Source organism: Peromyscus eremicus, unplaced genomic scaffold, assembly GCF_949786415.1.
Source record: "Peromyscus eremicus unplaced genomic scaffold, PerEre_H2_v1 PerEre#2#unplaced_3420, whole genome shotgun sequence".
Classification (NCBI taxonomy): domain Eukaryota; kingdom Metazoa; phylum Chordata; class Mammalia; order Rodentia; family Cricetidae; genus Peromyscus; species Peromyscus eremicus.
Genome location: NW_026737654.1, coordinates 5,461 through 32,426, shown reverse-complemented (window position 1 = coordinate 32,426; position 26,966 = coordinate 5,461). Strand labels below are relative to the sequence as shown.

Below are 26,966 nucleotides of genomic sequence, written 5' to 3'. Positions count from 1 at the left end.
GACATTTTTAGAAGAAAATATAGATTACAAATCTTTGTGTTTTGTGGATAGGCAGTGAATTCTTAAGAATTCTTTCTTAAACTGGGTGTGGTGGCCCATACCTTTGATCCCAGCACTAGGGAGGTAGAGGCAGGTGGGTCTCTATGAGCCAGCCTGGTCTACATAGCAAGTTCCAGGACAGCCAAGGCTACAATAGTGAGACTCTGTCTCAAAAAATAAATTCTTTCTTCCACTTAATTTAATTTAATTTTGAGATAGGGTCTCACTATGTAGCCCTGGCTGGCCTGGCACTCACTATTTAGACTAGGTTGCCCTCAGGGTCACCAAGATGCATCTGCCTCTGCCTCTTGAGTGCTGAGATTAAAGCCGTGCACCACAGCCCAAAAGAATGAGTTCTAAAATAGGAGCTTGATAAATTAGATTGCATAAAATTCAAACTTTGGTTCTACAAAACTTTCCTAAGATGAACTCAGGGCTGGGTGAGTTGTCTCACTAATTGGGTAGAGGCACTTAGCACCTCTTAACAACGTGAGTTAGCTGTCCCCTGACTTCCACACATGTGTTGTGGCACATGCATGCCCCTTCACACAAAATAAACAAATGATAAATGGAAAAAATTGAAAGATGAAATTAAAAAGTAAAAAACTGATGGAAAGTATTTGCAAACAACATATCAGACAAAAAGAAATGCATCCAAATTGTACACAGAATGCCCATAAGCCACCAGTAAGAAAGTAGCCTAGTTTAAAAGTGGACAGAGAACTTGAGCAAAGAGGCTACTGTAGATAACATATGGATGGCAAATAGCCACATGAAGAGATCTTCCACATCACTGGCCGTCAGAGAAATACAATTCTCAGCCATGATGTTACATCACTATTTACCTGTCGAAACACTAAGATTCAAAAACTCTGGCAATGATACACACAGGAATACAAAACAGCAAAGATACTCATGAAAACAGTTTGTCATTTCTTACAAGGTTAAATATGCATTTTGCATATGCCAGCACATCTACTCCTGGCTATAGACACATCTACAGACACAGGGATAGAGAAATAGAAACCCATGTTCATGCACAGACTTCTCTATGAATGTTCAAAGCGTCTTTATTTTATTTTATTTTTTTTAAGATTTATTTATTAGGCATACAGCATGTCTGACTGCAGGCCAGAAGTGGGCACCAGGTCTCGTTACAGATGGTTGTGAGCCACCATGTGGTTGCTGGGAATTGAACTCAGGACCTCTGGAAGAGCAGTCAGTGCTCTTAACCTCTGAGCCATCTCTCCAGCCCCCGCGTCTTTATTTTGTAATAACCCCACACTAGAAACTGTCCAAAAGTCCTTCAGTGAACGAAAGGATAAACTGCTGCATATTTACATCATAAAATAAAAAGTAGCCAACGGCTGATACTACAGATGAAGCCACAAAACAGTCGGTAGGATGAAAGAAGCCAGTCTTAAAGGATATAACACTGTATGACTCCAGTCACACAATTTTTTGAAAAAGATGGATTAGCATGGCTTAGGTCAGGAGCAAGAGGAAGATGAGGCAGCAAATGGGTGGCTGTGGGGGTTTTCTGGGATGGTGGGGCTATTCTATATCCTGATTGTGACTTGGTTACATAAATCTATATATGTGTCAATTCAGAGGACAATAAGCAAATCAACTTCACTGAATATTAAGATAAATTAAAAGAATCGTATGTTTCACCAGACACTGGTTGCTGTGGAGGGCTATGGGGCAAATTGATGATTTTCTTTGGTTAACCTGTCACCTCCTGGTGGGAGCAAACTTCCATCCTCTTCCCTCAGTGCTGAGTGAGAGGGCCTACTACCTCCTTGAAGGAAACCCAAGAGTCACGGGAACTCGGGGACACGGGTGGCACAAGGAATTTGTGATTCTGAAATGAGTAGGGTCAGTGCAGATCTGGACACAAGGAATGACCTCCTGACACGGCTGGGCCCCTATCTCTCCTGGATTCTGTGCAGGACTATGACCAACACCCCACCCACCCCCTTCAGACCGAGGGGAGTGGGCAGGAGCGATAGCGCTTGACCTCCAAGTCCCACCAGGCCCTGATTCCCATTGTTGCTGTGTCTGATAACAGGCCCCACCCTGCAAGCCCCCTCCCCTCTCCCAAGCAGTGGTCACAGCCAGGCAGGCCCCTGACTTTGTGTATATAAGGGGACACTGGGGACAAGCACCATCAGGCCAGTCCTGAGTGCATTCAGCTCCAGCACAGCCTCCAACACTCACCACCACCACCACCATGTCTCTGATGAAGAATGAGAGAGCTATCATCATGTCCATGTGGGACAAGATGGCTTCGCAGGCTGAGGCCATCGGCACCGAGACCCTGGAGAGGTAAGTCCAGGCACCGGGGCTTGAGTAACCAAGTGAGAAGCCAGGGATCAGTAAAAAGGGAATGGCAAGGAGAAGTTCATGGGGAGAAGCCACTGAGAAGGGGCCCTGAGGAGGGGGTGGTGAGGATGGTAAGGACTGAGACGGTGAAGAGTGACTGGCCAGAAGGGACTGTGAGAGCAGTGCTTGTAAGGAGCGGGTCCAGGTGGGCCGGTGAGCTGCTAGAGGAGGTGGACTGGCATTCACAGCCCTCGCCAAAGTCCTCCACATGGCTCCGCAAGTCTTCCTTGAATGAATAGGAATGAATGGATGAAAGAAAGAGGGGCAGGCAGTGAGCAGATACAGTGGAGCCTGGTGCAACAGGAAATAGTAACATCAATCTTGGGGTTTTTTAAATATTTATTTATTGTGTATGTGGGGGGGGGGCATCGGATTCCCTTGCACCTTAGTTACAGAAGGTTCGAAGTTCTCTTCAAGGGCAGGCAGTGCACTTGAAGAGTACCCACTGAGCCTCTCTCTAGACCCGGTTTTTGTTTTGTGTTTTGTATTATCTGACGTACATTTTTTTTGCACTTAATTTCAATATTTTATTTTGTGTTCATTGGTGTCTTGCCTGCATGTATATCAATGTGAGGGTGTCAGAAACCCTGGAACTGGAGTTACAGACAGTTGTGAGCTGCCACAAGGGTGCTGGGAACTGAACCTGGGTCCTCTGGTAGAACAGTCAGTCCTCTTAACCGCTGAGCCATCTCTCCAGCTCTTAATTTCATTTCTTTAAATACTGCGTAAAATATTGTTTTGTTTTGTTTTTCTGTGTGGTACATCTTTGTGTACTCCTTAAATTTTGAGCCCAAGGCAAGCGCCAGGGTCCTAGCCCTCCACCTAACAAATACCCACAAAATTAACGCTTTCTCCCGACCCCCAGGCTCTTCTGTAGCTACCCCCAGACGAAGACCTATTTCCCGCACTTCGACCTGCACCACGGGTCGCAACAGCTGCGAGTCCACGGCTCCAAGATCTTGGCTGCTGTAGGCGACGCGGTTAAGAACATCGACAACCTCTCGAGTGCTCTGACCAAGCTGAGCGAGCTGCATGCCTACATCCTGCGTGTGGACCCGGTCAACTTTAAGGTGGGTTTGTGAGAATGGAGGGGGAGATCAGCAGGGAAGGACACAAAGCAGGAAAGCGGGTGAGGTCTCCGCTGCACTGTGCACTGAATCTCCCTCCCCGCCTCCGCAGCTCCTGTCCCACTGTCTGCTGGTCACCCTGGCCTCACGCTTCCCGGCCGACTTCACCGCTGAGGTCCACGAAGCCTGGGACAAGTTCATGTCTATCCTGTCTTCCATCCTGACTGAGAAGTACCGCTAAGCGCCAACCGCCACGACCCCCAAGATGGGCTACGACCCCTCTCCTCCCCTTCACTGAACCCTCCCTCGGGTCTTTCCAGTAGCCCCCAATAAATGGTTGAAAATAGAAATAACTGGTCCTGTGTTCTCATTCTCTGAGGGAAACGGGAATGGGGACGCAACGGGATGCACAGGGGCTTCCAGGAACGTTGTGGATCCTAGAGCCACACACTGCCTGAAGGACATTCCTAGGGTGGTTGGGGGAGGGTCTTGCGCTTAAGAACCCCCAGAGTCACAGCACGCAGGAAGCAGAGCATCCCAGGGCCATCCCACGCGGGTCCTCGGTCAGATGTGCAGCTGGGCTTCTCCTCCTTCCCAAATCGCTTCGCACAGAGTGGTGGTGGGTGTCAGCAATTCCCCAAAGTCTGACATCCCAGCTCCCGCCGCCCTAGCAGCTGGGGGGGGAGGGGGTGTCCCTGTCTTTAAAGGAACAGATGATTTCCTGGCTGGATTCTTTCTGGCTCCCTCCAGACAGAGCAGTAACTGGCTTCTTAGGAGTAATTGCAGGTTCTGAGAGTTCAAAACGAAGACACCCACCACAGGATTGAGCCGAGCCAGAAGCCCCATCCGCAGGCCTCACTCCGGGCATGTTTCTGTGGACAGGCAGAGGGGCTCTGCGTCGCTACTGAGCTCAGCGGGTCAGGGCGATGGGGGGGGGGGGGTGTTAGGGGACTCTGATGAAGAGGCGGGGCGCGTGGCCCCGTGAGACCTCCACGACTGTACCAAACTCAGCACCCAGCAGTGCGGCCACATTGCACCTGACCGCCCACCACCAGGCACACTTAGAAAGGTGGAAATGGCGGGGTCTCCAGGGCCTCTAGGAAGCAGCCCAGGACCAGCCCAGGCACGTCTTCAGTCAGATCTTAGCCCTCCACCTTACCATGTCAGGGATGGGGCACGGGGCTAAACAAAGTGCAAGGGTTAGTGGGAACCACACGGCTGCCCTGCCTGCTGAGGCAGCAATTCATGCTGTACCCCAACACCAAGATTTTCCCCCAACTAAATAAATGCGGGTCAGAGAGGCGCTGAGCTTCGGACCGGACCGCGCGTGCTCGCGGCTATGTCCTGTGCAGCATCTGGACCACTCGTCTGCAGATCTGACTGGCTCTGGTGCTTCAGGTAGGCCCTACCAACGTTCCTGTGAGCTTATCCGGCCTACATAAGGGTCCAGAGCACAGCTGGGTGTGTTCAACAGAAGTTACTGTGGCTGAATGGCTGACTCGTCCCTTTTTCTAAAACTGCTAATCCAGTGTTTCAGGGTGATACTGACTTCCCATCTGCCGGGTGAGTTCACTGTGGACATGCAGGCAGAGGGGGACAAGTTGTGTGGAGCTAACTGAAAAGTACTGCTAAGTCGCTGGCCTCAGTCTGTGTTAACAGAGCCTTCAAAATGGTGTATGACATTTTGGAGAACTAGAAGGGTTACATCCCCATCACAGAACAAAGAAGTTCAGTATCCCTCAGATAGTCCCCTAGAATTAGTAAATGTCCATTCAGGCTTGTCCTCCTATGCTGCTGAGTGCCATGAGGCAGAGAGAGAGAGCTTGGATGGGGGCAGGGGAGTGTGTTCTTTTCCAAGTCAAATCTGGCACCAAGCGTGTCATAGCATCGCCAAAGCAGATCTATGTCTTCTCATGCATCCATTCTCCCTTCACCTCCTCCTTTGCTGGGACTTCAGCAGCCAGTCCCTGGACTTCTGCAAAGATGGAACCAAGCCCCTGGGATCAAGTGTAGAACCTGAAGCCTGGTAAAGATGGGCAGGTCCAGGCTTCACCTCCGTTCCTTTCCACTCCTGTTCCTTCCTAACATGCTCTCTCTGCAACAATCCTTGACCTGGAACAGGTTGCCCCTTCCTCTGAACCTCATAGCATGAGGAGAGTTGGGGATTGTTGGTGGCTACATTGTGGCAGAGAGATCACATTGACAAGCTGGTCGATTCTGTGCATGTATGAGCTGTCAAGCAGACAACCATGAACTCACTAGGTTTTTCAAATTAATTTGAGATTGTGGTACATGGTAGATACCAGACAGTAGCTCCCCACCCCATCCTGGATACTTAAACTTTGGGGCTCTTTCCTACACGATGTCTCAACCCTCCCAGGTTGACTAAGGAGCAAAAATCACAGGGCTCCTGTGGTTTGTTGGCAAAGAACAAAAACTAAAGAGAACATGATTCTGAGGCTTTGTAAACACTGAAAACATATGGTCTCCAGGATGACACCCCATAGTGTAGGGAGCACTAGACCCGGTCCAGTGCAATGTCAGAAATGCCAGATCTGAAAAGGGATGTCCTATCCATGCCTCCCTGAACTCCTCCAGGAGCTGGTGCTGAGGACCTGTTACCCTGAATTGCCTGAACACTATCTGAGCAGAGAGAGAGAGGAGGGGAAGTTAACAAACACCCTCCTTTGCTACATGGGCCCATAACAGCTTGTGGTCCTTGGGAAAACATGATAGAAAATAACATATAAGATTGCATGGCCAGTGAATTGCATCAGTCAGTAAAAGCACTTGCCATGAAGCCTGAGGACCTAAGTAAGATCCCCAAGACTGACATGGTAGAAGGAAAGAATGACTCCCACAAGTTGTTCTCTGACTTCCACACGTGTGCCATGGCACACACACAATAAACAAACAAACAAATAAAGTCTAGGTCTGGTCCACATAAGGATGGCTTGTGCATTTAGCAGTTTCTAGAAACTGTGCAAGAACCACAAGATACCGTGGTTTACGACATACAGAGCGTGGTCTCTGCCTACACAGTACTGTGAGACTTAAAGCAGCCCGGAGAGCTGAGTGAAGCCCTAACCCTCCCATCTGCGTTCCCAGTAAGGGAATGAGCTGAGCCCAGGAACCTGGCTGCACTCACACCCTACCACAGTACACTACCTCATCCATCTCCTGAACACTGTACATAAATGCACAATGCTCCCCAGATCCAGTAGTTCTGGTTTGAACACAGACTCAGAAAGAGCACACCATGGTTCTCTCTGTTAATGGTAAGGCCGACATCGGGGCTATCTGGGACAAGGTAAAAAGGCACAAGGCTGACTATTGTTAGGAGACCCTGAAGAGATGAGGAATCTTCTGTCTTCTCCCCTGCTCTAACTCCTGGGTTGGAAACCAAAAGCCACCCATCAGTCCTGCGTACAGTCCCTAACTAAACTTCCCTAACCTTTCCCAATCCCCTTTACCCACCACCACCGCTTCTCCTCACAGGCTGGTTAACAGCTTCCTCAGGACCTACTTCCCTGACGACAACCAGAACCCTGACTCTGTCCAGGTCAGGACCCAACGCAAGGAGGTAGCTCCTGTGCTGAGCCATGCAGTGGACCAAATGAACAACATCCCTACTATCTTGTAGGCTCTGAGTGGACTACATGCTGTGTGTGTCCCAGGCCAACTTCAAAGTATCAAGCAGGCAGGGCTCAGAAAGATAAAGGGGGGTGGTCCTCAAAACTTGAAACTGACCCCATGGGTTCCAGAAAATGAAGCTCCTTGTGGCTAGCAGCTAGTCTCCAGATACCGTTAAACCAGAACCTTGGGGTTCGAACCCCGCCCAATTAGGCCCTCCTTCCTTTCCAGATCTGCATGCCCTGGGCTAAATAAAATCTGTTTGGATGGTAACCTATGTGTCTGGGGTCTCTGTGTCACCGACATGTCAGCAGTGACTATGATTCTACTGACTTGGCCCAAGGACATTTCTGCAGCTGCAATGGGAAAGGGGAGCCAGTGTGAACATCTGGAGAAAAGGGCTCTGAACCATTCCCATAGCCTGGGAAAAGCCAACCGTCCCAGGGGGCTTGTCTCAGGGGACTGAGGAGGAAAGTCCCAGATGTGCTGCCCCCTGGGAAATGTCATTGACCCATATCAGCTAAACATACAACACAGATCACCGCAGACCACATCTTCAGGGAAGTGGTCCCAGCTACTACAGAGGCTGAGGCAGAGTAATAACTAATTCAAGGCCAGGCTCAGCTTGAAAAAAAAAAAAAAGAAAACTAAGCTAGGTGTTAAGGTGCAAACTGTAACCCCAAAACTTGAGAGGTGGAAGCGGGAAGGTCTTAAGTTCAAGATCAGTGGAAGCACAGAAAGAAAAAAAAAATTCTCATCCAGGCTCAGCAAAATGAGGTATGAAGGCCAGTTGGGTCTACATGAACACCTGTCCCAAGACTCAGAAGGAAAAAAAAAAAATCAAAGGAGAAAAAAAGAAGTGAAAGGAAGAAAAGAAGGAAGGAAGGAAGGAAGGAAGAAAAGATGGAAGGAGGAGAGAAAAGAGAGAAAGAAGAATTGGACAGCCATTTGGACTTCAGACACTTTTTGTGATTCCAGTTGGGAAGTTAGTCCCTCTGCTCTGTCTCCCTCAAGCCAAGTCACAGAAGTTGGAACTGAGCCCAGGAGCTTCCATTGACCACCACCTCATGTTCTGCTTTATCATACATCTACTTCTGCAGTGCTGGGACTGAATCCAGAACCTTCCTCACACTAGGTAAACATTCTGCCATCCAGTTACATCTCCAGCTTCTTTACTATTGTTTGGTACTATAACAAAGATGGGGTCTCTCTGCAGAGGCTGACCTTGGATTCCTGGGCTCAGCCTGCCAGTACCCGAGGTTCCCCACCTGGGACACCAAAACCAGCTCTTGGTACTTTTCCTTTTCATCCACGGGAGCACTAGGAGCACTGGGCAGCTAAGATGAAGCCAGGGAGTCTGCTGGCCTGCCCTGCACTTCTCTGCTCTTAGGAGGCTGAGCCAGGAGGTTCACTTGAGCCAAAGGATTCCAGGCCAGCCTGGACAACCCAGCAAAACCTGTCCACACAAGAGGAGAAAAGGGAGAGCTAGGGGGAAGAAGAGAAAGGAGGATCCAGGAGAGCAGAGTAGACACAGGAGAGAGAGAGGGGAGAGGGGAGAGAAGACAGAGGGAGGGCTCCTCTGTGGGTCCCTAGCATCTTACCCTTCTTATTTCCAGAAGAGTGTGGGGCCAGAGCAGGGAGGGTGTGGGTTAGGAAGGAGAATGAGAAGAGGGACCCAGGGCAAGGTGGAGGGGGATGGGCACTGCTCAGGCTGGTCTGAGCGACTTCCTTCTCTGCCCAAGGCACTGGGACCCTTACTTCTTTCCAAACACCATCACTGGAGACAAACGAAGGGGAGAGAAGCACCCCAGAGGGTGATGAAAATTCCCTGCCCCCAGTGGAGGCCTATGGCCGCCTCCAAGAACCCGAGCGCCCCCTGCAGGCCTTGCTCTGCAGCGCACCGCCCTAGCGACCAGTGAGGGCCGACCCGAGGGTGTGGCCCAGGCGCCGCATGTATATAAGTGCAACTTGCTGCAGCTCCAACACACTTCTGATTCTCGAAGACTCAGAAAGGAATCATCATGGTGCTGTCTGCGGAGGACAAGGCCAACGTCAAGACTGTCTGGAGCAAGATTGGCGGCCATGGTGCTGACTATGGCGCAGAGGCTCTAGAGAGGTGAGACTCGGGCCTCTGCTCTGTAAGGACCAGGGGATCCAAAGCAGATCTGGTGCTCAGCGGGCGGGCAGGCCCTACTTGTGCTGTCCTGTGACCTCAACTCTTCCTCCCACAGGATGTTCGAAAGCTTCCCCACCACCAAGACCTACTTCCCTCACTTTGATTTGAGCCACGGCTCTGCCCAGGTCAAGGGCCACGGAGCGAAGGTCGCCGCCGCCCTGGCCACCGCCGCTGGCCACCTCGATGACCTGCCCGGTGCCCTGTCCGCTCTGAGCGACCTGCACGCTCACAAGCTGCGTGTGGACCCTGTCAACTTCAAGGTGTGTGCTGGGGCCTGACGGCGGCGGGGGCAGGGGAGCAGGATCTGAAACCCGCAGGAAGGGCGTGGGGCCCCACGTGCCCAGGGCAGGGAACCCAGTGAGAAAGGGAGCCCAGGCAGCTAGGGCTTCTACTGCCACGCACTCACCCTTCCTGTCTCCACAGCTCCTGAGCCACTGCCTGCAGGTGACCCTGGCCGCCCACCACCCTTCCGAGTTCACCCCCGCGGCGCACGCTTCTCTGGACAAATTCCTTGCCTCTGTGAGCACCGTGCTGACCTCCAAGTACCGTTAAGCTGGAGCCTCAGGGATGGCTGCCTCCTGCCAGGCTTGCCTTCTGCCCAGGCCCTCCCCCCTCCCTCGCACCTGTACCTCTTGGTCTTTGAATAAAGCCTAAGTAGGAAGAAGCCTGTGTCCCTGGGTTGTCTGCATCTGCAAAGGTGCCTCGACTGGTGTGGGGAAGCCACCAGGACCTAAGCGGTGGTTCTCAACCTTCCTAATGCTGTGACCCTCTAATACAGTTCCTCCCGTTGTGGTGACAAGAAATTATTTTGTTGCTACTTCATCAATGTAATTTTGCTACTGCTGTAAATTCTAATGTAACTATGATGTGCAGGGTATGTGCTATATGATGCCCAAAGAAGTCACAATCCATAGCAGCGCCTCTAGGTCCCCTGGAGTCTAGGGGGACACATCTCTAGCCTGGGACTTAGGTTCCCCTGTGCTGTGGCAGAAGGCCAGACAAGAGCAGGAGCAAAGAGAAGGGGAAGAGGAGGGAGGGGAAGAGGGGCCAAGCAGAGTTGTCTGCCCAGGGTTGTGGACAGCCTCTTGTCCTGCAGTACCTGGCTGGGTTCACTCCTACCCTGGGCTTCCCACCAGGTTCAACATGAATTTGCTGGAATACAGTTTCCTTCTCTCCTGCTACCTTTCAACACACACACACACACACACACACACACACACACACACACAGACCAGAATTTTCAGGACTCCCCAACAGATGTCTTTTGCAGTCTTCCTTTTTTACAGAGTGACACTGACTCCTCTCTCACCCAGAAGCATGAGTGAAACTGGGGGTGAACGGTGCTACTGCAGACACCAAGCCCCTCTGCGCAGGCGCCACACCTCCTGCCACTCTTTGGACACTAATGTCCAAGGGCCATCAAGAGCTGAGGACTCACTCAGTCTTTGGGGCAGTCTTGGCACTCATTTACCTACCCTGCACTGACTCCCCTCTCCACAGTAAAGGCAAGAGGCATAACCGAATTCCTACACACACACACACACACACACACACACACACACACACACACACACACGCCTTCTCCCTACAGAGCAGGCTGAGTGTGGGGCAGCAGAAGGCTTGGCTCATCCATCCCAAGCCCTCCACTGACAGCTGTCTTCCTCCCTGAATCAAATGGTCATGTTTTGAGAGTTCCTATCACAGGCCCTCTCAGGCAGTGATGTCCCTAATACAGCTTGTACTTTAGTGTGGGCTCTACTAGAAAACAGCTAAAAATGGACAGAGATCACAGGAGCATGTGGGTAGGCAACAGGGGGCATACATCCAAGAATGTCTGCTGTCCCTTTCTATCTTTCTACCTTTCTGTCTTCCTTCCTTCTCTTCCTTCTTTTCCTTCTCCTTCCTCCTTCTCTTCCTTTTCCTTCCTTCTCTTCCTTCCTTCTATTCCTTTCTTTCTTCCTTCCTTTCTTTTCTTTCACATAGGGCTTCATGTAGCTCAGGCTGGGCACCAACAATTTATGTAGCCCAGGATGACCCTGAGCTCCTGATCCTCTTGCTTCTAACTCCTGAGTACTAAGATTTCAGATGTGTCTCCATGCCCAGTTAGTGAAGTTTTGGGAAATTGAACTCAGGGCTGGATATGTACATACATACATACACACATATTGTATACATACACACACACATGTGCACATATACACACGTGTACATATGCACATATTAAATGACAAACATTCTACCAGCTGAACTACATTTGCCCCTCACAATAGACTATTCTTCAGCCATTGACACAAGAGTAAATTTCTTATACTATGTGACTGATCCTTAAAAAAAGTGTGGAATGGAAGAAGCCAATACAGCAAAGACCACACAGTGCATGGTTTCATGTTTGTAAAATATCAAAAAGGAGCAAATCCGTAGTGACAGTAATCACCCTCCAGGTCGGCAGGGGCTTTGGCAGTGGGTTGGATAGTTATGGCTAGTGGAAGGGAGGCTCTATTTAGGTGAGGACCAGAGAAAACTTCCAGCTACAATATTCCACAGCTATTATATAGGCTAGGCTCACATCCCCAAACTAGACTGTTGAATATGCAGAGGCAGGTGTCTGGGGCGATTACCCACCAACCCCACAGTTCCCCAGAGTTTTCTTGAGTGTGAGCAGAAGGAAATATTAGATAGAAGGATTTATATTGCGGAGGTAGACAGATAGAAAATAAAGGATAGCCTTGAGAGGGGCTGGAACCCTTTCCAACAGGCCCGACTGTCTCTGCCCCAGGGTATTTATAGAGAAGCCAAGGGGTGGAGCAAAAGACCTCCTCCCCCAGCACAGTCAAGTGCAGACCATCTCAGACACCTGCAATCAGGCCCGTGGTCCTAATCATCCTTTATGCGGACATGCTGGGTAAAGCCACGAGGAACCCAAAAACGGGCTCCCACATAGGTGCCAGAAATACTCTCTGATTCTTGCCCTATCCAGCCAGATGAGTCTAGGACCTACCAGTACACTGACCCCCACAAGCAGAGCACCTTGATCAGCACAGGATACTTTTAGGAAACCCAAAGCACAGTATCTTTCCTTCATGCTACATCCCATGAGATCAAGGTCCCTAGCACTGGGACCCAGCTGGCTTTTTCCATTTTCTGACACTAGCCTGTAGTGTGATTTTTTTCCAGGGACATATAAATACAGAGTATCCTTAGGAACTGGCATGGTACCAAGAGACTCCACAAAAAATTGACACAAATCCAGTTTACTGAATAAAATATGGTTAACTGAGATTCCTAACAAGCAGTAGGGGGTTACTAAGAAACCAAATTCATCCAAAGTCAGCAGGTGTCTGAACTCATCTACAAATAGATACAGTTCTATGTCTGTAGCACAAACCTGGACTTAGATACTTATGTATAGTCAAAATAGCAGAAGAGGGGGTTGGAGAGATGGTTCAGCAGTAAAGAGCATGTACAGCTGTTGCAGAGGACCTGGGTTCAGCTCCCAGAATTGAATATCAGCTGGCCAGTAATCACCTATAATTCCAGCTTCAAAGGGGTTGATCCCATGCCCTCTTCTGGACTCCATAGGTGCCTGCATTCACGTGTGCACTTACACTGATGCATTATTTCTTATAATTAGCTCTGGCTGACCTGGAACTCATCATATAGACCAGACTGGCTTCAAAGCCATAGAGACCCACCTGTGTCTGTCTCCCCAGCACTAGAATTAGAGGTGTGTGCCTCCATGCCCAGCTATATCTAGATAGATACATAGATAGATAGATAGATAGATAGATAGATAGATAGATAGATAGATAGATAATTTTATTTTTACTTGTATGAGTGTTTTCTATGTTTGCTATATATCATGTGTATGCAGTGTCCTCGGAGGCCAGAAGAGAGTGTTGGATCTCCTGGAACTGGAGATACAGATAGTTGTGAGTTGCTACATGTGTTCAGGAAATCAAATCCAGATTCTGTGAAAGCAACCAATGCTCCTAAACACTGAGCCATCTCTGCAGCTCTGGCTATCACAAATTTTAAAACAACAACAAAAAGCCACAGGGTGATGTGTGGTGGGATATGTCTTTTAACTTCAGTACTCTGGAGACAGAAGCTGGTGGATTTCTGCAAGTTCAAGACTAGCATATTCTACAAAGTGAGCACCAGGCTAGCAAGGGCTCATGGTGGGGCCTTGCCTCAAAATTAAATATAAAGAAATGAACAATTAAGGCTAAAGTGATGGGTTAGAAATTAGGAACATGTTCTGTTCTTACCCAGGACCCAAGCATTTCTCAGCCTCCACATCAGGCAGCTCTCAAGAGCCTGAAAGTCCAGTTGCAGTGAGGTCGGATGCCCTGGCTTCCATGGACACTTCACACAGGGGTATAGAAATATACATAGAAATAAAGCCAGGCGGTTGTGGCACACGCCTTTAATCCCAGCACTTGGGAGGCAGAGGCAGGTGGATCTTTGTGAGTTCGAGGCCAGCCTGGTCCACAAGGTGAGATCCAGGAAAGGCGCAAAGCTACACAGAGAAACCCTGTCTCGAAAAATAAAAAAAAAAAAAAAATACATACAGAAATAAAAATAATAAAAAATACTTTAAATACCATGTGATGGTGGCACACACCTTTAGTCCCTGTATTCATAAGGCAGAGAGAGGCAGGAGGCTCTTTGACTTTGAGGCCAGTCTGGTCAACAGAACAAGTCCCAAGATAGCCAGGGCTGTTACACAGAAAAATCCTGTCTCAAAAAAAAAAAAAAAAAAAAAAAAAAAAGACAAAAAATCCTTTAAAAAGATTTTCAATGTTTTTCTGTGTATGAATGTTTCACCTGCATGTGTCTATGCACTGCAGTTGTGCCTGGTAACCATGGAGGTCAGAAGGGGGTGTCAGATCCCCCCACATGAAACTACAGTTACAGATGGTTTTGAGCCACCTTGTAGGTACTAGAAATTGAACTCAGGTCCTCTGAAACAGCAACAATTGCTCAAACAGCTGAGCCATCTATCAAGCCTCATCTATAGGATAGGATTTCTCTCTATAACTGCCTGGCTGTCCTGGAACTCAGTTTGTAGACTGGGCTGGCCTTGAACTCACTAAGATCTGCTTGCCTCCGTATTCCACATGCTGGGATTTAAACTTTGCACCGCCATTCCACCTGTCTTAGTTAGGGTTTCTATTGCTGAAAAGAGACTCAATGACCATGGCAACTCTTATAGAGAAAACATTTAATCGGGGGCCCTTGTTTACAGTTCAGAGGTTCAGCCCATTACCATCATGGCAGGGAGCAGAGCAGCATGCAGGCAGATGTGCTACTGGTTACATCTTGATCAGATGGCAACAGGAAGTTGACTGAGACACTAGACGGTATCCTGAGCATAGGAAACCAAAAAGCCTGCCCCCACAGTGACACACTTCCTTCAACAAGCTCATGCCCGCCCCAACAAAGCCACACCTCCTAATAGTGCCACTCTCTATGAGATTATGGGGATTTAGGGGCGAATTATATTTAAACTACCACACTTGGCTACATATTTTTTAATTAAATAAAAATAAATCTAGGCTGGGTGGTGATTGTGCATGCCTTTAATCCCAGCATTTGGGAGACAGAGCCAGGAGGATCTCTGTGAGTTTGAGGCCAGCCTGCCTGGTCTACACAGCGAGATCCAGGAGAGACACCAAAACTACACGGAGAAACTCTGTCTCAAAAACATCAAAAATAAATAAATAAATAAATAAATCTCTAGGCGCTGGAGAGGTGGTTCAGTGGCTAGAAGCACTGATTGCTCTGCTCTTCCAGAAGACCCTGGTTCAATTCCCAGCATACACATGGCAGCTCAGAACTGTCTGTAATTCCAATTCCAGGGGGCCTGACACCCACACCAAAACACCAATGCACATAAAATAAAAATAAATAAATTAAAAAATAAATCTCTATATAATAGTAAAATATACCACAAGAACAAATAACACAAGACAAAAACCTTATCATAAGTGAATACGTAGCGACGGGTGTGGTATCACATGTTCTTAACCAGAGCATTCCAGAGGCAAAAGCAGAGAGATCTCTGTCAGTTCAAGACTAGCCTGGTCTACAGAGCACGGTCCAGGCCAGTGAGACCCCGTCTTAAAAAAACCAACGCGAACACTGAATACATGTTTGTGTACTCCATCCCTGACTTGCTTGTGCAAACACAGGCTGGGGGAGGATGGCTTGTGTAGCTGCAGTCTAGCAGGACAGACAGCTAAGCAGCAGGTTGCAGCCAGATGCAGGTGCTCTAAGGAGTCTGAACACTGGTCTCACCAGAGAAGCCTCCACTGAGGGGTTGCCCTCTGCTTCCCTGGCTGTTAGCAGAAACTCCCCTCTCCTCGGTCTGAGGCCACTGGCTCCGGGCTGGCATCTTTGACTGTCTGACTGGGTATTGTGTTCTGGAACTTCATCAAGGTTACCAGGCCTTTCCCGGAAGGTGCCAGTGTATGTTGCAGTGGATACAGCTTTGAGGAGGGTGGCAAGTACCACATTCAGTGGCTCCTGGACAAGGACTGCTCTGAGTACCTGGGCAGTTCATTCTTCCTCTCCCCTGTGGACTTGATTCCCTCATAGCCTACTCATTTTTATTTTTTCAAAGATTTATTTTGTATTTTCAGTGGTGAGGATGCATGCTTGCGTGTATGCCAAGTGTGCAGATACCTGCAGAATACAGAGAGGGTGATGAACCCTGAGAAACTGGAGCTGGAGTTACAGGTGGTGCCCCACATCACATGGCTGCTGGGAACCACACTCAGGTCCTCTGGAAGGGCAGCAAGCTCTCTCACTGCTGAGCGTCTCTCCAGCCACCTCATTTTTACTTATATGTAGGAAAACACAAAAGATAAAAGCTAAAGTCCACCCAAGCTTCCACACCCTCTTGTGTTATCAATGGCAGAGAGTCTCTGTCATATCTCTCCATCCAGAGAGGGCTGAAGTAAAGTTTGGGACTGAGCCCAAAGTCCTCAATAAGTCTAAACAAAGACACATCTGGATGGAAAGAGGGATGGAGAAAGGGAGGAGGAGAGAAGGGAGGAAGAAGTATGGAGGAGGGGAGAAAGAACAGGAGAGAGAGGAGAGGAGGGGAAGGACAAGAGAAGAGGGGCAGGGAGGGGAGAGGAGAAGAGAGGAGAGGAGAGAAGAGGAGGGGAGGGGAGGGGAGGGGAGGGGAGGGGAGAGAAGAAGAAAGGTATGGAGAGGCATTTGGCTGCTTTTGTGCTCCCTCAGACTAAGACTTACCCTTTAAGGGTCTCAGGGAGGAGAGACTGACACAGACTAGGTAGAGAGTGCTGGGCTCTGGCCATGGCATGTCTCTAATTCCCCAACATCTTATCTGTCTTGTCCTCAGAGCCAGGATGAAGCTGAGGCTGGGGCTGGGGCAGAAGCAAGAGGTGCAGGGTAGGAAAGAGTAGGGGGCATGCTGCTGGGCAGTTCTGCAAAAGGATGATGTCTGTGCCCCAGGTAGTGGGACCCTCAAGTCTTACCAGATGCCTGTCTGGGGGGAGGGGAGCAGGAAAGAGGAGGAAGCACCTAAATCTAAGGTTGGGGTCAGTACAGCTCCACCCACAAGCTTTTTGCTGCTCTGAGTACAGAGCTGACCTCCAAATACTGTAACCCCAGACTTCAGCACAGCCATCATCCTCTGAGTCCATGACCAGGCCCTCCTTCCTGTGCCACACTCCAACCTCTTGGTCTGAATAAAATCTGTGTACACCTCAGTTGTCTGTGTCCCTGACATGTCAACAGAGAGCATGGTCCTACTGTCCAGTGCCAGAGGTCTTTCTGCAGCTGCACTGGGGGAGGCTAGCAAGAGCAAAAGGTGCAGAGATGTCTCTGATCAAGGCCTCTGGGGAGGACTGGCCTTCAAGAAGCCCTCTCAGGAGATGTAGAAGGAAAGTCCTAATAATATATGCCATTTCTTTTGAAATATCACTTGACCCATACCAGCTAAGCACAAAACAAACATCAAAGCAGAACTAACTGTTCACACACACACACACACACACACACACACACACACACAAACACACATGGAAAAAAATGGACGAAGGAATGGAGGGGGGAAGAGAGAAAAATCAGAACAAATGACAGAAAAGAGAGAAAGAAGAAATAGACAGCCAATTGGACTCAGACACTTTTTGTGATTCCAGTTGGGAAGTTAGTCCCTCTGCTCTGTCTCCCTCAAGCCAAGTCACAGAAGTTGGAACTGAGCCCAGGAGCTTCCATTGACCACCACCTCATGCTCTGCTTTATCATACATCTACTTCTGCAGTGCTGGGACTGAATCCAGAACCTTCCTCACACTAGGTAAACATTCTGCCATCCAGTTACATCTCCAGCTTCTTTACTATTGTTTGGTACTATAACAAAGATGGGGTCTCTCTGCAGAGGCTGACCTTGGATTCCTGGGCTCAGCCTGCCAGTACCCGAGGTTCCCCACCTGTGACACCAAAACCAGCTCTTGGTACTTTTCCTTTTCATCCATGGGAGCACTAGGAGCACTGGGCAGCTAAGATGAAGCCAGGGAGTCTGCTGGCCCGCCCTGCACTTCTCTGCTCTTAGGAGGCTGAGCCAGGAGGTTCACTTGAGCCAAAGGATTCCAGGCCAGCCTGGACAACCCAGCAAAACCTGTCCACACAAGAGGAGAAAAGGGAGAGCTAGGGGGAAGAAGAGAAAGGAGGATCCAGGAGAGCAGAGTAGACACAGGAGAGAGAGAGGGGAGAGGGGAGAGAAGACAGGGGGAGGGCTCCTCTGTGGGTCCCTAGCATCTTACCCTTCTTGTTTCCAGAAGAGTGTGGGGCCAGAGCAGGGAGAGTGTCGGTTAGGAAGGAGAGTGAGAAGCTGGGACCCAGGGCAAGGTGGAGGGGGATGGGCACTGCTCAGGCTGGTCTGAGCGACTTCCTTCTCTGCCCAAGGCACTGGGACCCTTACTTCTTTCCAAACACCATGACTGGAGACAAACGAAGGGGAGAGAAGCACCCCAGAGGGTGATGAAAATTCCCTGCCCCCAGTGGAGGCCTATGGCCACCTCCAAGAACCCGAGCGCCCCCTGCAGGCCTTGCTCTGCAGCGCACCGCCCTAGCGACCAGTGAGGGCCGACCCGAGGGTGTGGCCCAGGCGCCGCATGTATATAAGTGCAACTTGCTGCAGCTCCAACACACTTCTGATTCTCGAAGACTCAGAAAGGAATCATCATGGTGCTGTCTGCGGAGGACAAGGCCAACGTCAAGACTGTCTGGAGCAAGATTGGCGGCCACGGTGCTGAATATGGCGCGGAGGCTCTAGAGAGGTGAGACTCGGGCCTCTGCTCTGTAAGGACCAGGGGATCCAAAGCAGATCTGGTGCTCAGCGGGCGGGCAGGCCCTACTTGTGCTGTCCTGTGACCTCAACTCTTCCTCCCACAGGATGTTCGAAAGCTTCCCCACCACCAAGACCTACTTCCCTCACTTTGATTTGAGCCACGGCTCTGCCCAGGTCAAGGGCCACGGAGCGAAGGTCGCCGCCGCCCTGGCCACCGCCGCTGGCCACCTCGATGACCTGCCCGGTGCCCTGTCCGCTCTGAGCGACCTGCACGCTCACAAGCTGCGTGTGGACCCTGTCAACTTCAAGGTGTGTGCTGGGGCCTGACGGCGGCGGGGGCAGGGGAGCAGGATCTGAAACCCGCAGGAAGGGCGTGGGGCCCCACGTGCCCAGGGCAGGGAACCCAGTGAGAAAGGGAGCCCAGGCAGCTAGGGCTTCTACTGCCACGCACTCACCCTTCCTGTCTCCACAGCTCCTGAGCCACTGCCTGCAGGTGACCCTGGCCGCCCACCACCCTTCCGAGTTCACCCCCGCGGCGCACGCTTCTCTGGACAAATTCCTTGCCTCTGTGAGCACCGTGCTGACCTCCAAGTACCGTTAAGCTGGAGCCTCAGGGATGGCTGCCTCCTGCCAGGCTTGCCTTCTGCCCAGGCCCTCCCCCCTCCCTCGCACCTGTACCTCTTGGTCTTTGAATAAAGCCTAAGTAGGAAGAAGCCTGTGTCCCTGGGTTGTCTGCATCTGCAAAGGTGCCTCGACTGGTGTGGGGAAGCCACCAGGACCTAAGCGGTGGTTCTCAACCTTCCTAATGCTGTGACCCTCTAATACAGTTCCTCCCGTTGTGGTGACAAGAAATTATTTTGTTGCTACTTCATCAATGTAATTTTGCTACTGCTGTAAATTCTAATGTAACTATGATGTGCAGGGTATGTGCTATATGATGCCCAAAGAAGTCACAATCCATAGCAGCGCCTCTAGGTCCCCTGGAGTCTAGGGGGACACATCCCTAGCCTGGGACTTAGGTTCCCCTGTGCTGTGGCAGAAGGCCAGACAAGAGCAGGAGCAAAGAGAAGGGGAAGAGGAGGGAGGGGAAGAGGGGCCAAGCAGAGTTGTCTGCCCAGGGTTGTGGACAGCCTCTTGTCCTGCAGTACCTGGCTGGGTTCACTCCTACCCTGGGCTTCCCACCAGGTTCAACATGAATTTGCTGGAATACAGTTTCCTTCTCTCCTGCTACCTTTCAACACACACACACACACACACACACACACACACACACACACACACACAGACCAGAATTTTCAGGACTCCCCAACAGATGTCTTTTGCAGTCTTCCTTTTTTCAGAGTGACACTGACTCTCTCTCACCCAGAAGCATGAGTGAAACTGGGGGTGAACGGTGCTACTGCAGACACCAAGCCCCTCTGCGCAGGCGCCACACCTCCTGCCACTCTTTGGACACTAATGTCCAAGGGCCATCAAGAGCTGAGGACTCACTCAGTCTTTGGGGCAGTCTTGGCACTCATTTACCTACCCTGCACTGACGCCCCTCTCCACAGTAAAGGCAAGAGGCATAACCGAATTCCTACACACACACACACACACACACACACACACACACACACACACACACGCCTTCTCCCTACAGAGCAGGCTGAGTGTGGGGCAGCAGAAGGCTTGGCTCATCCATCCCAAGCCCTCCACTGACAGCTCTGTCTTCCTCCCTCAATCAAATGATCATGTATGGTGATATTTCATTTTGTACTAAAATGTTATTTGTATGTTAATAAATAAAGTTGCCCGGGGGTCAAAACTATTAGCAAGCCATAGGAAAGCCAGGCAGCGGTGGCACACGCCTTTAATCCCAGCACTTGGTAGGCAGAGCTAGGTAGATTTCTGTGTGTTCAAGGATACAGCCAGTATTGGATACACACGCCTTTAATCTCAATACCAACCATAGAAGACCTGGAGCTCTGCACAGACAGGCAGTGACGAGGCGGTCATGTGGTTGGGTTTACAACCAATGAGAAGGCAGAATCGAAAGTCTTTATAAAGACTTTAACATAGGAAGTAGCTCTCTTTTTTGGAGAGGTAGGACCACCGCAGGAGGAAGGGTAAGGTTTTAGCTCTTAGCTCTGACCTCTTGACTTTCTTCTTTGCATTGGTTCTGTGTTTCTTATTTAATAAGACGGTTGGTTACATCTACAATCATGTTTTGAGAGTTCCTATCACAGGTCCTCTCAGGCAGTGATGTCCCTAATAGGGCTTGTACTTTAGTGTGGGCTCTACTAGAAAACAGCTAAAAATGGAGAGAGATCACAGGAGCATGTGGGTAGGCAACAGGGGGCATACATCCAAGAATGTCTGCTGTCCCTTTCTTTCTTTCTTTCTTTCTTTCTTTCTTTCTTTCTTTCTTTCTTTCTTTCTTTCTTTCCTTTCTTTCTTTCTTTCTTTCTTTCTTTCTTTCTTTCTTTCTTTCTTTCTTTCTTTCTTTCTTTCTTTCTTTCTTTCTTTCTTTCTTTCTTTCTACCTGTCTGTCTGTCTGTCTGTCTGTCTTCCTTTATTTTTTCTTTCTTTTCTTTGCCTTTCTTTCTTCCTTCCTTCCTTCTTTCCTTTCTTTTCTTTCACATAGGGCTTCATGTAGCTCAGGCTGGGCACCAACAATTTATGTAGCCCAGGATGACCCTGAGCTCCTGATCCTCTTGCTTCTAACTCCTGAGTGCTAAGATTTCAGATGTGTCTCCATGCCCAGTTAGTGCAGTGCTTGGGAATTGAACTCAGGGCTGGATATGTACATACATACATACATACACACATTTGTATACATACACACACATGTGCACATATATACACATGTACATATGCACATATTAAATGACAAACATTCTACCAGCTGAACTACATTTGCCCCTCACAATAGACTATTCTTCAGCTATTGACACAAGAGTAAATTTCTTATACTATGTGACTGATCCTTAAAAAAAAGTGTGGAATGGAAGAAGCCAATACAGCAAAGACCACACAGTGCATGGTTTCATGTTTGTAAAATATCAAAAAAGAGCAAATCCATAGTGACAGTAATCACCCTCCAGGTCGGCAGGGGCTTTGGCAGTGGGTTGGATAGTTATGGTTAGTGGACGGGAGGCTCTATTTAGGTGAGGAAAAACTTCGGTAAGTGGGTATCTGTGATAACATTGTGAATGGACAAAATGTAACTGATTTGCACACATCAAAGATAGCTTAACTACACAGGGCCTTGTGGCACATGCCTGTAATCCCAGAACTTGGGTGGTAAAGCAGATTCACACACACACAGAATGACAGAGACAGAGAGACAGAAAGAGAAATAAAATCTCTAGTGTAGTATGCTACATAGCACCAAGAGAATGCATCCCTGCTTCTTGCTATCATCATTGAGATACATTGTAGGCATCCATAAGATTACTCTCCCCAAAGAAACTTGTCCTTGGATCCAGGCATATAATATTTCTCATCCACTTAATTATCATAATTCCAAGAATATATATATTTTTGTTTTGTTTTTTTCAAGGCAGAGTTTCTCTGTTTAGTTTTGGTGCCTATCCTGGATCTCGCTCTGTAGACAAGGCTGGCCTCGAACTCAGAAATCTACCTGCCTCTGCCTCCTGAGTGCTGGGATTAAAGGTGTGTGCCACCACTGCCCTGCAAAGAATATATTTTTGAAGCAGATTTGGAATTTATTAAAGGAGATTTTGTGTGCATGAGGATTTTGGGGGAGGGTAGAGTCAGGGTCTCATTGTGTAGCTCTGGCTGGCCTGGAATTCCCTATGTAGACCCGAATAGTCTTGAACTCACAGAGATCCCTTTGCCTCTGAGTCCTGGGTGCTGGGATTAACCTGTGCCTCTGCCACCACACCCAGTTTAAAAGGGATTTTTAATGTAGATTTAAATTTCTTTAATTTTATCTTATACGTATGGGTGTTTTGACTTCATGAGTGTCTGTGCTCCATTTGTATGACCGTGGAGGAAAAGGCTTGGATACACTGGACCTGGATTTACCAATATTGTGAGCTGCCTTGTGTGTCCTGGGAATCAAACCCAGGTCCTCTGGAAAAACAGCCAGTGGTCTTAATTAATTGTTAGGCCATCTCTCCAGCTCCTTTAAATGTAGATTGAACTATGTGGGATTTAATGAAAAGAGACATGCTCCAGGAAAAAATAAGATAGAACCAAGTGGGGGCTGGAGAGATGGCTCAGAGGTTAAGAGCACTGGCTGCTCTTCCAGAGGTCCTGAGTTCGATTCCCAGCAACCACAGGATGGCTCACAACCATCTGTAATAAGATCTGGTGCCCTCTTCTGGCCTGCAAGCATGCATACACTGTATACATAATAAATAAATAAATCTTTAAAAAAAAGGAAAAAAAAAAAAAGATAGAACCAAGTATGGTTATGCGCTCCTGGAGGGCAAACCAAGAAGAAGCAATCCTTTTCAATAGTGAGTGAGAAAAAAACACCTATGAACTATCCTAAGGACTAAGAGGGCAGGATAAATCGGCGTGCCAAAATGCACACTAAAACCCATTGTAATACGGTTAGTAGTACATATTAGATACCTTGTCCATACACTAAATACTTAAAAACTTGAGGCTTTCGGGGTCAGAGAGGCAAAGGGCTGGAAGCCCAAATTGAACCTGAATTTGTGAACACCCAGGCGACTTGGAACGCTGCAGCGCCCCCTGGCGGCACCCTGGGTTTCCGAGCATCTTTGCACACAGCCGGGAAGTAGAGCGCAAAGCCACAGCACAGCGAAGATGGCTCTGTCCCAGAGCGACCGTGCGCTGGTTCTCGCTCTATGGAAGAAGATGAGCAGCAACGTTGGAATCTACGCGACCGAGGCCTTGGAGAGGTATGGACCCAGTGTGGCGCCCTCGGGCTCATCTTCCAGTGGACGGGGAGGCGAAGGCGGGCTCTCTACACCTCCCGTTCCGGATGCACCCAACTCAGTCTTCCCACAGGACCTTCGTGGCTTTCCCCTCCACCAAAACCTACTTCCCGCACATGGACCTGAGTCCCGGCTCTGGCCAGGTTAAAGCCCATGGCCAAAAGGTGGCCGATGCCCTGACTCTCGCTGCCCACCACCTGGACGACCTGCCTGGTTCTCTGTCTGCTCTCAGTGATCTGCATGCTCACAAGCTCCGTGTGGAACCCGCTAACTTTCAGGTGAGCTGCATTTGTGGTTGCTGCTGACGCGGGTCCCTTCAGGTTGGGTGTCTGTTGGGGAGAGATAAATGAAAGGCGGGGCGGTTCTCTCTCCCTTCAGTTCTTCAACCACTGTCTGCTGGTGACTCTTGCCCGGCATTATCCAGGAGACTTCAGTCCAACGATGCACGCCTGTCTGGACAAGTTTCTGGGCCTTGTGACTTCGGCACTGGTCTCCAAATATCGCTGAGGATGTATCCTAGTATCCCAAAGCAAGGTTCCAAGAGGCGGGAATTGCAGCTGAGCTGGAGTCACAGAACTCCTATGGGAGTTCCTTGTATTTTGTTTTGGTTTAGTTTTTTGTTTTGAGATAGGTTTCTTCGTCTTATGTAACCCAGCCTGGCTTCTCAAATCCATAATATAGACTAGGTTGTTCTTGAACTACTGGGCCTTCTGTTTTCACCCCCATCTCCAACCGACCTCCCATCCCCCACACCCACCTACCAGTACATGGATTACAAGGCTTACATGGCTCACACCTGGCTCCACAGAGACGCTTTTTATTTTAATTCAACCCTTTGTTTTCTATGTTGGAGGTGAGAAGGGAGGCTTCCTGCATGCCAAAGTTCTCTGAGCTGTAGAAAATGTAGCTGGCAGGGCAAGTCTGGGCAGGGAGTGAATAAATTCAATCTTTAGATTAGAACAGGAAGAAAGGTTCTGTAGAATACAGTGCAAAGGGAAAAGAGCCGGGTGGTAACAAGAGTACCACCTGCAGCTGGAGGACCTGTCCTAGTACCTCCACATGTCCCCAGACACCAGAGGAGCCTCAGGCCATCTCCATTGTGGACGTCTAGGGCACCGAGTTACAAATCCATGCCTTTAGCCTTGGCCACATCAGTTGCTGCAGAATGGTAGCTTTGTCTCTTAGAAGGGTGACAGGTACAAAGGTCACAGGTCAGCATAAGTGACAATGCTCAAAACAACCTCTTCCCCAGTCATCACCCTCCCTTGGGGTTACCGTGTTTCTCCAGACTCTGCTCAGAGCCTGGTCCAATTGCAAGGTAGTCACCTGCCTGGGGCCATGCTTGGGGTGCACAGCTAAAAGAGGATGCCAGTGGGTGTCCAGGACACACTGGGTACTGTCCCAGAGAAATTCACAGTCATTGAATTTCTACCTGCCCAGACCAGCCATGCCCACGGTATGTGAGTATGTATTCTGGGGATTTCAAGCATCAGTGAGGCTGTGCCTAAAGCATTCTATGCAAGACTCAATTTCTTTAATGAGGTGATTCCAGCACTAAAGCCTATCATGTAGTAAAGTGACAGGGGACCGCCAACCCTGCCTTCATTGGTCTTAAGAGAGGGGGACAGTCATTTCTTTGGGCTACCTAAGATCAATCATGTTTATGGCAGGAACCTGATTTTAACCTACCACCCATTGGCTACATCTTAGGCTAAGGAACGTGTCTGAACATCTGTTAGTCAGTCTTGCAGTTCTTCTCTGACATAAGGCCAACTGTGTCCTGTATGAACAAATAGAAGAAACTGTGAATTCATCTCCCAAGGCACATGCATGACCCACACTTTCTGTGACATGGGGTAAACACTGACAGAGTGGAACTACATAGAGAAAAAAACACCAGAGACGTGTTATGGTTAGTCACACACGGGGCCGACTGGGCTAGGTGCACTCAGGAGGCTGATAAAGCCTTGTTTCTAAAGTGTCTGGGAAGGTCCACAAAAAGCATCCAGAGTGACACTTCCTCTGCACAATACTAGAGATTGCCCATTCACCAGGGGCCTGGAAGGAAGAAAAGGGTCTTCTTTTCCTAACCTGGATATCCATGTCCTTGTGCCATGGCCTCTGGGCACTCTGACTGGGGAGCAGTATGAAGATCATTGGCCCCCCCTGGATCGTGGTCCTTTAGGTTCACATGGGATTGATTGATTCTGGCACAAGGTTCCTGGGCTCCCAGGTTGCAGGTGGCAAATGCTAGGACTTTCCATGCTGTAAAGAAACCTATACCAGCTAAACCTACAGCCACAGACCAAACAGAACAATAGTTTGTGGTGGCACTAACTTGGATCCCAGCTATTTCTGTATCTGAGGCAGGGAAATCTTAGGTTCAGAGACTGTCTAAGATGTATAATAACACACTCACCTTAAACAACAACACCGGGCAGTGGTGTTGCATGCCTTTAATCCCAGCACTCAGGAGGCAGAGGCAGGTGGATCTCTGTGAGTTCTAGGCCAGACTGGTCTACAGGGCGAGATCCAAGACAGGCACCAAAACTACACAGAGAAACCCTGTCTTGAAAAAAAAAAAAAAAAAAAAAAAAAAACCAGCGACAAACAAACACATTCAAAACTAAAGGGCAGGACTGGCAATGAAGCTCAGGAATAGGGCCCCTGTATTACATAGGCAAAGGTTTGCTCTTTAATAGCACAAAATAACAAACAAACATAAAGCAAATTAAAAATAAAAATAGACTGTTGGCTGTACATTTAGCTCATCTATTTGTTGGCAGATATTTCTTTCCTTCCTGCCAGTTCCCAAATAACCTACACGGAGACTCAATATGAATTGTAAATGCTCGGCCAATAGCTCAGGCTTGTTTTTAGCTATCTCTTACATTTAAATTAACCCACATTTCTTTTTTTTTTTTTTTTTTTTTTTTTTTTAAATTTATTTATTTATTATGTATACAGCATGTATGACTGCAGGCCAGAAGAGGGCACCAGATGTCATTACAGATGGTTGTGAGCCACCATGTGGTTGCTGGGAATTGAACTCAGGACCTTTGGAAGAGCAGTCAGTGCTCTTAACCTCTGAGCCATCTCTCCAGCCCCTAACCCACATTTCTTATCTATGCTTTGCCACATGCCTTGGTACCTTTTCTCAGCATGGCATCTGCTGGTGACTCCTCCACCTTCACCCTTCTTCCTCCTAGCATTCTGTTTGGCTCTCCTGCCTAACTTTATCTTGTTCAGCTATTAGCCAGTCAGCTTCTTTATTAAACCAATCACAGTGACATATATTCACACAGAGTAAAGGAATATTCTGCTTGGGATGTCTTTCTGTATGCTGTGAATATATGCTGTTCCCATCGGTTAGTAAATAAAGCTGCACTGGTCTATGGCAGGGCAGGATGGAGCCAGGCAGGAAAA

General features: G+C 48.9%; 4 protein-coding genes across 4 annotated transcripts; all 4 read left to right on the top strand.

Moving 5' to 3' along the window:
• The first annotated feature begins 2,272 nt into the window (after window positions 1-2,272).
• LOC131902173 (hemoglobin subunit zeta) lies at window positions 2,273-3,805 on the top strand. Its single transcript, XM_059253217.1, has 3 exons — window positions 2,273-2,367; window positions 3,290-3,494; window positions 3,604-3,805. Exons 1-3 carry the CDS (start codon window positions 2,273-2,275, stop codon window positions 3,730-3,732), a joined length of 429 nt encoding a protein of 142 aa, XP_059109200.1. The 3' UTR covers window positions 3,733-3,805.
• A 5,246-nt stretch (window positions 3,806-9,051) lies between these two features.
• On the top strand, window positions 9,052-9,957 carry LOC131902171 (hemoglobin subunit alpha-like). Its single transcript, XM_059253215.1, has 3 exons — window positions 9,052-9,240; window positions 9,356-9,560; window positions 9,724-9,957. The coding sequence occupies exons 1-3, from the start codon at window positions 9,146-9,148 to the stop codon at window positions 9,850-9,852; spliced, it is 429 nt and encodes a 142-aa protein (XP_059109198.1). The 5' UTR covers window positions 9,052-9,145; the 3' UTR covers window positions 9,853-9,957.
• Window positions 9,958-18,417: 8,460 nt separating this feature from the next.
• On the top strand, window positions 18,418-19,330 carry LOC131902170 (hemoglobin subunit alpha). Its single transcript, XM_059253214.1, has 3 exons — window positions 18,418-18,613; window positions 18,729-18,933; window positions 19,097-19,330. Exons 1-3 carry the CDS (start codon window positions 18,519-18,521, stop codon window positions 19,223-19,225), a joined length of 429 nt encoding a protein of 142 aa, XP_059109197.1. The 5' UTR covers window positions 18,418-18,518; the 3' UTR covers window positions 19,226-19,330.
• A 4,070-nt stretch (window positions 19,331-23,400) lies between these two features.
• On the top strand, window positions 23,401-24,145 carry Hbq1 (hemoglobin subunit theta 1). Its single transcript, XM_059253216.1, has 3 exons — window positions 23,401-23,504; window positions 23,614-23,818; window positions 23,919-24,145. The coding sequence occupies exons 1-3, from the start codon at window positions 23,410-23,412 to the stop codon at window positions 24,045-24,047; spliced, it is 429 nt and encodes a 142-aa protein (XP_059109199.1). The 5' UTR covers window positions 23,401-23,409; the 3' UTR covers window positions 24,048-24,145.
• Window positions 24,146-26,966: the final 2,821 nt, after the last annotated feature.